This window comes from Notothenia rossii (genome assembly GCF_949606895.1).
Source record: "Notothenia rossii genome assembly, chromosome: 5".
Lineage (NCBI taxonomy): Eukaryota > Metazoa > Chordata > Actinopteri > Perciformes > Nototheniidae > Notothenia > Notothenia rossii.
The window spans coordinates 69,372,775-69,385,657 of NC_136903.1; the positions used below are offsets into that span (position 1 = coordinate 69,372,775).

The 12,883-nt window shown below is 37.0% G+C and overlaps 1 protein-coding gene across 2 annotated transcripts in view; it reads right to left on the minus strand.

The window, feature by feature from the left end:
• LOC307040678 (guanine nucleotide-binding protein G(s) subunit alpha-like) overlaps positions 1–11,116 on the minus strand; it is a 30,291-nt gene extending 19,175 nt beyond the window's left edge. The window contains exons 1-6 of one of the 2 annotated variants that reach the window (XM_079683742.1): positions 10,914–11,116; positions 9,614–9,752; positions 7,905–7,977; positions 5,041–5,095; positions 4,752–4,871; positions 443–540 (exon numbers count right to left, since the gene is read on the minus strand). In XM_079683742.1, coding sequence (XP_079539868.1) covers positions 443–540; positions 4,752–4,871; positions 5,041–5,095; positions 7,905–7,977; positions 9,614–9,752 — 485 coding nt within the window. In that variant the 5' untranslated portion in view covers positions 10,914–11,116. Of the gene's footprint in view, positions 1–442; positions 541–4,751; positions 4,872–5,040; positions 5,096–7,904; positions 7,978–9,613 lie in introns of both variants that reach the window. The other variant, XM_079683741.1, reaches the window with a different exon arrangement.
• Between the last annotated feature and the right edge of the window lie 1,767 nt (positions 11,117–12,883).

The window sequence follows — 12,883 nt, forward strand, 5'->3', positions numbered from 1 at the left end:
TGAGTTTAAATATCTTTCTCCAGAGTTGCTGACTCCACGTTAAAAAGATAAATCTGGTGATAAACTATATTTGTTTTATTTTCAATAAATCCGATAAGAAGATCCTGTGTGCAAACTCCATGGCAATCCATCCAATAGTTGTGGACGTCTTGCCATCACCAGCACTACACGGTGCCATAAAACGAGCCACATCGCACACTGTAGTTTATCCACTAAGCTGTAACGCACTAGTAAGAACAGACACACGTTTGCACTCAAAGTGACCACATACCAAAACAACCGAATGTCCCACAATGTCAGTATAAGTGTAAAGAGTCACAGAGAGAAAAATGAAGCATGTCTTTGTGTCGTCCTTCATTTATATTCATGTGTGACTGCACAGTATGTCTGGAAGTAAAACAAAGGGATATAACAGGAGATATTTGAAAACATAGAGACTTACTACTGAGCGCAGTCGATGAGTTGATATTCGTTAGACCTATCCCAGCAGAACCGCACACCCTCGTCCTGCCAGAGGAACTTTGCATGGTCATAAAACTCCTGGAAAGAGAAAGAGGGGTCTGGATTAACGACATACCACATCTACAAATAACTGTGAGTCAGACCCTCGGTTTAGCATCCCTGAAATAAAGATGTGAAATCATAAAAAGATCTAAAAGAAAAGAGTGACCAGAACAAGAATCGGATAGAGCAAGTCTTTAATGTTTCTCTATACCACTAGTAGAGATGTAGTGGAGCGCTACTTGGCACGTCACGTAAATTGTTTTCTAAAAAGTGCACAATGTCATTTCCAGAGGGTTTATTTGAAAAACAGAAAATTATTTAGAAAGGATCTAGATAATTAATAATCTTTTGATTTGTTTTTGTAAACACAAAAATGCCAAACATCATCTTGTTCAACTTTCTCAAATGTGAAGAATGAATGCTTTTATTTGACCTAAATGACAGAAAACCGAATGTATTTGTCTTATTTACTATCAGGGGAAAACAAATATTTCTATTAAATAAGTCACATTGGGCTGTGGAAACTAAGAAGAAGGCATTTGTCAGTATTTTCTAATATTTTGAAGAGAAAAAAAGGTTACAAGATTAATCAATAAGAAAAATAGGAAAAAGACCAAAAGTGTTAAAACGTCGTGGATGATCTGACGTAACCTATATTGGATGCAGTACATAATTAGTGACGGTAATTTAGGAAAAGGATGTGGAATAATTGGATATATATGTCTATGGTTTAAAACAGTATTTCCCGTCCGACTCTCTAAAAACGTTTAGGGACGGATGTAGGGAGGCAGAGATTCTCCCTGGATTAGTGCGTAGTTGAAGGCCGGCTCGAGGAGGAGCAGCAGATGAGCGGGCTCTGACAGAGGCAGGAAACAGAAAGGTTCAGAGAGTTCATGAAGAAATGGAGAGCTTTGTACGGACACAAGGCTCGGCTGTCACCACACAGGGGCCTATCTCCTCACTACGATCTGCAGTGGGCCACATACAACACGCTCAGGCACAAATAAGCCATTATGTGTCATTCTCACTGTAGAGTCTTAAAAAATACTTAGTGTAACTGAGAGTAGGCAGGTTCTGCTGAACACCACAGCACTGAGGGATACAAAGGAGTTCGGGGAAGAAGATGGCTGACATTGGATCAGATATTAGTACATGAATATTAATGATTCATTTGCATTTAGAGGGTAAAATACAAGAGGTACAAAGAGTTTGGTTTACTGACATAGCTTTCATGTTAAGGAAATGCAAGCTGATCAATGGGCTTATAAACAAGTAAACCGTGTAGTTCCCATCTGTGTTCTTTTTGATGTCCTTATTTCCTTTTTCATTCGAGATAAATATCCGATTCTAGCCAAAAACAAAGAGTACCAATACTACAAAAGCTTTCCTGGTTCATTTAAAGACTAGAAGCTGATAAGTAGTAAATGGTAAACAGCTTTAATGCAATGCCATTTTTATATAGATTGACTAATGGAGTATGGGATTTATTGTTTCAGTTCCATTGAGAGCTGAAGTTCACAAGTTATTAAAGACATTTGCTCAACTTTTGCTGGTTCAAGCTTTCTTGTATGAGATCAGAAAACATATAATATACATTTAGACAATTTTCCATCAGTTACTCTTTGTGTTTACCAATCCACATGTAGTCATGGTACAACTCAGAGAAAAGGAGAAAAGAAATGTCACGATGCCTCTCATGGTGGTTGTGCAGCTCTGTGAGGACTTTAAGAAAAGTAAATGTTCGGAAGTGTAGACCTACTTTGAGATCCTGTGCTTTAAAGACAACCTGCAGAATTATGGTTTACTTTCTATGAAATGGGATTCATAAAAAGAACAAATGTAGCAATCTACCAGGAGACATATTCGAGGTATCATATCACTTATATTGTAAGCAAAAAGTTACACATTGCGGTGTATGTGATTTGTTCTTTTTTGTGATTTAAAATATTTCTGGACTTTAAGTCTTTTTGACCAATGTTATGCATTTAAAGTGCGTCCAAAACTACGCGTCTCTGTTCATACAACATCTCCTTCATGTCTGTGCGTTCATGTTGCTGTTGTTCTCCTTTTTTCCTGCTGAACAGTTATTTGTAGTTTATCCTAATAGAAATTGAGGACTTGTAAGAACAGAGGGTGTCATTAAAATGGTAAAGCCATGCAAGGCACATTTGAAAGTAAATACAATGAACTTGTCTACAATGACTTGTCCCAGGCTAATCCCTTTCATTATAAACATTTGAGTAGAAAAACATTTGTGTTACGTTTTTTGAGAATAATAACTACCAGGATTACTGATTCGAAACAAAGCTCCAAAGGAAATCAAGACTTTGGATATCCAATCCAGGCTTTGTGCTTATTTTCTCTCCCTCTCTTCCTCCTCTGCTGAAGGCAGATTCAACCAGTCCAACTGGTTTCCAGTGGGCCCTAAGGCCAGACGAGGGGGGGAGGGGGAGGAGGAGGAGAGCCTATAAAAGTGTTCTACTGTATTCTCCTTCCTGAACAACCACTCATTCACTTCAATGGACAGAATAGAAAGCCTTCTGGGAACTTCATAAAACATTACTTTAAGTAACCAGCTATCATTGTGCACCCTCCACACCCCTACATGAAAAACAATCAGATCAAAGTGTGATCCTGGGCTCCCCCTCTTCAATGAGGGACTGACTGACAGCCTGGAGAAAGGGTCAGCTTGAGTTAGGCCCGCATAATAAATGAGCCGTGAACCAAGTAACAAAGACAATATCAGGAGACTTTATTTTGCTTACACACAAATACACTCTCTCTTCCCTGGAAAGTCAGCTGCTGAAAACAATTCCACGCCATGGAAACAACCAGTTTAAACACTGAGGCTATCGTGGTGGAAAAACACAGGGAGAGACGCAGTGTTCTTCCTTTAGATGTACAATTGTTTTATGACTTGAAAGAGATTTCCTGGTAATCAATAAAGCTACTATAAAAAAAAACCTTTGATCTTGATTTTAAATAAATCATCAGTTTGATCAATCGTGTTTCTCTGAATGCTGGTTATAGACAGAACACGTATGATCTTTAATCCTTCTCGATTAATCTGCTGATTCTTTTCTCAATTACTTTGTTCATCAACATTTCATTAAGTACAACATGAGTTATTTAATGACCCTGTTTTGTTGGACCAGTAGTCCATCAAGTCAAAACTGTTTTTTAAATGATACGAAGCAGAGAAAAGCAGAAGAACTTTTCCTATATTTCGGGACTTTTCAGCAATTGTTGCTTGAAAATGACTTAACTATTTAATGAATAATCACATTTGCCACAGATTATTTTTCTGTTTATCAAAGGGTGTATAAATGATGGTTTCATCTTAACTTTAAGGTTCCTCATACCCAGTTATGGCCTTTTTTTTTTAACCATATTTACGTGTTTCTAAGAGGCTCAGGCGGGACCTCCTCTGAGCCTCTGTGCTCCTGGGGGACAGGTCCCTCTGGACACACTTAGAGTTATTATTACAGACAATCAGTGTTAATGGGAGGCGTGGATCTCTCAGGTGAGAGGCTCATTCAATCGACAGCCTCCCCAGCGTAAGCACACCTGCTAATGAGTGAATCACTGCGCAAACACACGCTGCTGCCAGGGGAGGCACCTGCCGCACCCCCCGCCCGGGACCTGCTCGGCAGGCCTTATGTGACCTTAATAGCAGCTATGACACATAGACCTAAATATTTATGAAAAACCAAACATAGAAATGAAAGCTGATTTGCATTATCAGCTTGATATCTTGCAGGGACAATATGCAGACAAATCAGGCTGGGATTAAGATTTGCCTCTGTGTAAAGTCTTGATTCTTAACCTTTTAACTAGAGGATGCAACTCATCTATCATTTCTATTATTAAATAATGTAATTATTTGTACTGTTTACTGTTTAAAAATGAAGCGAAAAATGCATATCACAATTTCCAAGAGCACATGAATACATATTTAAATGACTAATGAATAGTCCAAAAACCAACACATGTAATATTTTAATATCAGTGATGAAAGCTTTGGCATTTTTTGATAATACATAAATAATTTGTTCTTGTTGTTAATTATCAAAATGGTTTCCAAATACTGCCTCTGATACTGATAAGATTTAATAATGTGATATCACAACCTGTGCAAGGCCATCCAGATGACATTAGACTAACAAGGTTTTTAGTGTAAAATGTGAAAGACAAACTAGTACAGAAGTCAGAGTGGGTAGATCCCAAGGAGGTCAAGTGGAACTTACTGAAGGAAACTCAAAATCCTTCCGGTTGACTTGGTGCATGACATACTCGATTCGGGACTGGTTTGCAGGACAGGCTAACTTGCATGGCGGTGTGAGCGTGATCATGGCAGCAATGATCGTCTGAATGGAGAGAAAAAGAACCAAACTTAATACAATGGTTTATTATGACTCAGAGTACATTGTGAACCCCAGGAATTAACTTTTTTGTCTCAGCGCTCAGTCTTGTTTCATACTTTTTAAAGATATTTGTACATATCATTTAAAAGGAATCAAAAGATCAATGACTTACCTCTATAGCTTCTTTAATGTTGTTTTTAATATCATGGATTTTCTGTTTTTTCTCCCTGTGAAGAACGAAGACATTTGTTTTATTTATACAAAAGCATAAATTGAAAGAATGTTTCAACTTTATTCAACGTGATTCAATGTTAACAGTCAACACACTTCATGACTTTGATCAATTCTAATTAAACATATTATTATCAATGGTTACTAGGTATATATTATTTCAGTCACTAATATGGATCTGTTCAGGAAAAATCATATTTTTATCTGATACCAAACGAGAACAGCATTTATGAAACAGAGTGGGGGGGTGGAGGAAAACATGGACTTTAAGGGGACATTTGAGGTGTTTTGAAGTCTAATATTAACTACAATTTACTATGAGCACAAAGTATGATCCAAAGCTTTAGCAAATACAATGATATGTTGTTGTCCATTTATTGTTGTATATTTTAAACCCTTCTTTTATATTGTTCCTTTTTTACTGTAAATTATTATTGGAGGATAATTACAGAGTTGGACATCTCCGTATTAATAGCAAAGTACCATAAAATAAAAACATTTAACATATATTTCTGTAATTACTAGTGGTGCTTTAATTACAGAAGACATTTAAAACTTTAAAATATCAGAATTATCAATAATCATAATATAATAATCTAAATGCAACAGAAAATCTGTCATTCGACAGAGCTTAAAAGTCCAGTTTCACAGAAAGCAACTCCTTTATCTAATATATATGACTTTGCTCTGGTCGTTATAATCAGAATCAGATACAAAAATAACCCACGGTGGAAAACCTGTGATGGAAGGAATTCACTTATCAATCTGATAATTGTTCTGTATTGTTTTGGGATAAACTCTTTAAAAAATAACCTTTTCAGACAAAGGTTTTGTTGGTTTATCGAAATTTAAATAGAAAATATTTTTGATAATAATTGCCTGCGGATGTCACCTTGTGATCCAGGAAACTATGAAGGGCCTCTTCCATATTTGATAAACCAAGTGATTAATAAGTAAATACAATAAACAGTAGATTCACCAATAATTAAATGAATTGTTACCGGAAACCCTATTATATATATTTTTTTGTATTTTTCTCACAATAAATAGAAATGCACAGATAAATTAAAACTTGGTGTTCTGGTTTTTAGCATGTACAATGATGTACTTATAAAATGTTATATATTAAACTTATAATGACTGTATGTTTGTTGGTTTGTTACCAACATTATGGGAAAACTACTGGTCCGATTTGAATGAAACTTGGCAGAAGTTGTAGTGTGAGAGAACTGATACCTTTTTACAGCCGATCAAAACGTCTGTGCTCTCCTTGTGCCATTTTAGTTTGTTCTGGCTACACTGTAAAACGTTCTTAAGTCAGGGGAACCAGTGATACCTCCTTAAAATGTTTGATTTTGGAAGAAAATGGCTAAGAACTGATTAGAATCTGATTATTCCCTCAAGGAGAAGTTTGAACTTTGGAAGAGTGGATTCATGGAGCTTCCCTTGGCTCCTTGTTGCTTTTCTCAGACTGACGGAGAGAGAGTAAGACTACATTCCTCACACTGCCGTTCTCACCCTCATCCCTCCCATTTATCTCCCCCTCCTCATCTTCCTCATCCTCCCAGCACCTTGCACTGGGACTGGGAGGGGAAACCTGGCCTGGGGAACTACTCCGGCCCAAAGAGAGAAACAAAACCCCCGGAGCTACTGTAAACCGGGGGGAGGGGGGGATCATTATAGGAGAGCGTCTGTCAGGAGCATGTGTTCGCGATGAACCAAAAATAATCACATGATGATGCTCATACCCAAAAAACCCTTTCTAGGAAAGCGATTATTAAGATTAGAAAAATGTGACAATTGTTTCCATTGCATCAACTAGGGATTGAGTTTTAGGAAATTCACAAAACAGGGCGGCTTTAAAAAGCCCAGGGTAATGTTTCCATGAATGAAGGATAAATATATAAAAAACCTCTGGTGCTACGAGTGAGCTCCACCAAAAGAGGCTAAAGTTGGCAACTTTTCTTATAGTAGAAATCTATATCAATGTCCCGTTAAACGATAAGAGGAAATGTACTTTTATTCTCTCTGTCTGAGGATAAAAGTTGCTTGTTTATATCGCAGGAAAGTATTTATATTTTTCTTTGTTGTACTGACAACTGATAGCACTTTTAAAAGTTTCATATAAAATACTTTAAAATGTGTATATGTTCGACAATCAGTACAGAACATGAACATTTTCAACAACGGTGATACTTATTATTATTATTTTCTCAAATAGTCATTTAGTCTACATAATATTGGAAATTCATTAAAAAAAAAAGACCATCATAATTTCATCATAAATATCTTGGGCTTTTTTTACCGACAATTTTATTTACTGAGATTTCAGCTAAATAGATATAATAGAAAGCAACTGAGAACAGTGAATCCTCACATTTGAGAAGCTGCAACCAGAGAATATTTCCTGATACACACTCTTGATGAATACCTAAAGATATTCATCAATTATCAAAAATACTGGCAATTCATTGAAAATAATACATTATTTTCCAGTAATTGCTTTTAAAATTCATGTTGTTGTTATGCTTTGTCCAGATGTCGATTACAATTAATTACAATTAACAAAGAGATAATTTTCCACCTTGTTGGGAACCAAGCTCTAAACTAACTTTGCATGCAGGTCCATTTCAGTACCTATCAACCTTCCTATCACTTGTCAATGCAAGATACCCAAAACATCATCACTTTATCAAGGTATTTGGGCAACAAGTATGTCTGAGTCACCCAATCACCCCCAATAATTAACTAGTTTAACATTGAAATATATGTGTCACAAATAAAACATGGGGGGAGACCACTTACTCTGCATTGAAGCCATTGACGTGCAATATTCGCATCTGTTTGACTATCGTGCTTTTCCCGGATTCACCGGCCCCTGAAAGCAGAAAGAAAGGAAAATAAGTCAGAGATGTTTATCAAGAGATGAACAAGCTCCTTCAAAGGGCCCAAACTAAAACATCAATAATGGAGATCCATCTGAAACTAGATGATTGTTTGAAGCGTATCACCAGATTTGTGAAAGTGTATGCTGCAGATACTCTTCAGATAAAGGTTGAACATGGTAAGCTTATGAAATACAAGACATTGGTGAATATTAAACAACTAGTTCCCAACTTTTTTAGCAGTGCGTGGATGTCACATTTCTCAAAGTGGGATTTAAAACAAAAACCTTATAGTGGAAATAGGCATATTTTTTTGCTTTATCTTATTACAGGGTAAATGTGTTTTGCACAATGTCATATCTATACGTTAATGAGTCCTTCTTTGTCTAGTTTGGTTGCTTATAAGCCTCGCTCTCACTATGTAATTCTGTTTGCAGTTTGGTGGCATCATCTAACATCATAAAGCTTATTGGTTGTGTCTCGTTGCTGTGAGGGAGAGTTGTCTACTGCCACTTTAAGAACATTTTGGTGACAGTAAGTCTACACTTTCACTTAGACATTAGAGGTTAATTGAACAATGTTGTATCGGTACTCTTATGGAGGTAAAGGATCTTCGTCACCTCTGCATTCAGGACTAATCAGAGATACATTAGCTCTATTTTAATTTGTTTTATTGAGGAGAAGTAAGATCTCATCGAGCCCTAATAAATCATTTTAAGAATAGAGAAGATGTAATTTTCTAAAATGATGGCATTATAAAATACGGACATGCATGTTCACAATGGAAAACACATTGTCCTAACAAACTTAAATTGAAAGAAGCCAGGCCATAACATCTCCTGGAAACAAGGAACTAGGCTGCAGGCCTGCCATTTAGAGCCCGAGAGCAAGTGTACAAATCAACGATCCATTTCAGATTAGAAAGAGCAGGACAGTGTTTAAAGGGAAGCTAGTAATCCTAATAGTAATCCTAATTTGTTCTCCGTACTGAAAGAGGCTTGGCAGGATACTAGCCCTGGCCTTGAGGTTCAGACTGTATCATGATGACATGGAGGCCTGGATGATAAAGCCAGAAATAGCATCATCAAATAAAAAATAGTCCACTTTTTTAACGACTGATTAGAATATCCATTTTCAGAATAGCTAGTGAGGAGAGGATTATGCGAAAAGGTGAGCATGGAGTGTGACAAACAGCACCAAAAATGGAGCCTAAGTATAGACCTTAATGACTCAAGGTGAATATACACTAACACACATTTTGCCATGTGCTGTCCAGTATATCTAAAAATGTTTATTAGTGTGACCTCCATGCTGCCTTTACACAAATACTGTGTCTGTCCACGATCTCTCACATGTTCTATAATGATTCTCCATGAGAAGCCATGAATGCACCAGACAGGCCTGCTTTTCAACTGTCCTGTGTCAAGACAATGTAAAAACCTAGTGTAGAGACATCATGTCATTGCATCATATAGTGTCATAGCCTGTGAAACATGTTTTTCTATTTACATGGTTACATTTGTATTTAAACAGGTGTTTTCTTCTGTGTGGGTGCAACAATTGGGTACAAAATGCGACAAATATTGAACAGACACATATGCAATAATGATGACATTTTAGAAAACCTACCTAATAGTAGTAGCCGGTGAGTGCCTCGGTATATCTGTTTGTCTTTTTGGAGCTGCTTCTCTATCTTTTTGTTGGCTTCCCTCTGTGCCTTCTCCTCATTTCGTTGGTCTTCAGTCTTACTATTGCCAAGACAGCCCATCTTCCCAAAAAAAACCAGTGATAGGTTCAGGGGGAGGCAGGGTGGGTGTTTTGGTAGGTAGGTGTAGGAAGGGAGGAAGGAGGGAGGGTGTTGATCAGGAGAAAATCAATCAATCCTAAATTCCTAGACTGGCCCAACAGAGAAACACCTGGCTCAAAATGGGTGACATTTATGTTGCCAGATGAAAGAAGATGTTAGGTAGTAGGCGATGAGCCCCACCAGGCTTTGACACAATATGTATCCGATGGATGTGGCTATTTACTGGCAGGAGATCACTACATATAAAAAGCAGCAGAGCAACGATGCCGCCCTCTCAGTCGCTTGATTCCTGTGTTTTTCACTGTAAATCAGCAATGAAGTCATCAACATTGATATGAGAGAGTGGATGTGAATTTTCCAGCCCTGTAATGTACATGCATGAACGTCGGTGGTCCGGTTTCCTTATAGCTGTTTTCAACGTATATGTTTAGATTTCTTAGCAAATGTCTCCTCTGGAGCCCATCTTCGGCAGATATCTCGCACTGCCATTCAATCCTTTTCCACACACAACACTATTTATCTCTATGATTTAAAATGAGTATTTTTGCAAATGTTGTTTGCAATCCAACTAACCAAAGCACATCAGAGGGCGGGTGGGAAACAAATAAAAAATAAATATTTCCTCTTAAAATGACGGCATGTGAATCATCAGGCTACACCGGGGCTTCTTTCTCTATCACAACTCGTCAGGAATACAACGTTTTTTTTGGGAGCTGGGAGGGTTGTTATCAATAATATCTTGTTTTTAGCCGAAATGATTTCCTCTCCCCGTCCACAGATGCTGGTGCTTTGCTTTTTTTTCGGAGGGTTTGACCAGACCCCAGAAGAAAAGAGGCCCCTTCTTCGTCCTTTTTCTCTCTGTCACGTTAATTTGTATTTCTCCTCACATCGGGAAGCAAAGGCGATTGGTTTTTGGCAGTCGGATGTCCTTGAATATAACGCGATATCCAGGTGATACTGGTGGAAAAAAGCCTCCGTTATTTCCCCGTTTGGCGCAGGTACAGCCCGCTGTCAAGTCTCAGGTTTGTGTATTCCCTTTGAATCCGTACGGCAGATTATGGTTACATGTGCATGATACATGAACACACCGCGGTGCTCTCAGTCACTGTCCAAGACGTTTACCTTTAACCGCCGAGAGGCCGCGTCGACTCCGGTGGACCGGCCGGGGAGAGCAGAATCGTTTCTTTGCGGTGTTACTCTGAATTATTTTTGCCCCCTTTTCTCTCTGAGGATTGAACATTGAGATAGATAGCGTTGAAGAGGTGGGGTGGGGCAAACGGCTCTCACGGAACCCTGGGAACGAAGAACCATTGTCAAGCTAACAAGACGAGAATTCAAACTTCCGGTCGGAACTTTCACAATAAAGCCCCGATGGAGTCAATCTTAAAACAGTGTGAAACATCTGGGATTACATTTTAGAGATATTTTTCCTTTTGCTTAAAATAATTCATTGTCTCTTATTTCAAAATGAAATGAAGGAAACTATTTCGTAAAAATAGTAAGCAAAAACATGTATGACAAGAGTCAAGAATAATGTATGTAAAATATGAATTTACAATGAAAAGAGCTATACAGTGTTTAAAACCAAGATGTAATAAATGTGAAACTATTCACAGAATAGGAAGAAACTCTCTTCTATCCTTATCCTCATCCTTTGCTTGATATGATATATCATATCATGTTGGTCAAGTAAAGGAGACTGGTGACCTTGGTGGACTTCCTATGATATTAAATAGTAAACTACATTACACAGCACACAGGCAGACACACACACACACACAACCGCGCAACAATATATATATTTTACTCGCTGAATATCACATTACTTAGAGAATTAACAATATATAAACACACAACGCTTAGGCATATATTAATCAAAAATATTGGTACTTGCCTTTAGGAAAAAAAAAATAAAGACAAAGTACTGCAAAAGTCAATAATTAATTGAAATACAAAAAGTATTTAATTAACACTGAGAAGAGTCTATTTGTGCTTGAGTAAATGTTAGTTACTTTGCTTCCTGAAAAAACTATTGAACAGAATAATCCAATTGGTACAAAGTAATGTATTGATACATTAAAATAAAATTGCATTTTAAATATGTATTCTTGTTAATGCTATGAATTAATTCCCATTTTAGATTAATTATAATTGCAAACATATATCTTGGACAAAAAACATCACATTACAATACCACCATTAACTATTGGCCTGCACTCAAATAGAACACATAATTACAAATTAGATTATATTTTTCATTAAACAGTAGAATGTAACTCATGTAATTGTTCTTTTTGTGAGTTTTCTACACCTGTGTGGAGCTGTAGTTTAACATCAAATACAAACTTTTATTGAATTATTTAGCTTTTTTTTTTCCTATAATGTACGGCCCCTGACTCATGAAGCACTTAGAATGCGACATCCACCATTCAATATTGCTTACACTTCAAGGTAAAATTAAATGAATGATCTGACCTGAAGACAATCAGATATGTTTACACTTCACTTTTGCTAATCATGACTAAATGACATCATGCTTTTACTTTGAAGTTAGGATTAAAGTACTTCCTGTTTCCTCCTTGCTGACGCTTGACGCATCTGAGTGAAGCAGGTTAGATCACATGACTGCCCGGAGCGTCATGAAGCGGAGGTACAGAAGGGGAGAGGCGCCCTCTTTGAAGAAAAATGATTATCAACTTACTGTATACACCCAAAAAAGTATTAATCAATAACATTATTAATTTAAAGGTTAAGATATACAAAAACATTACATTCATTTAGTAGCAATAATAAGCTGGGACAATACGTACATTTACAGATATTAAGGCTATATATTTTTGTATTATCACTAATTAAGAACTTTTAGTGTATGTTTTTTTTAACTGGGATTGGGGATCAATATAATTGTATTAACCTCAGCCTTTCAATCACTTATTGAATCCATTTGTCTCCAGCTTTATTTCAATTGATCAATACAGATTGAGTAACATATAGAATGAAATCCAGATGTTTATGTCGGCTTAACTTCCCTACGATAATGGTGATTTTTAAACTGCACCCTCCCCCCCAAAAAAATATATAGGCCTACCAGC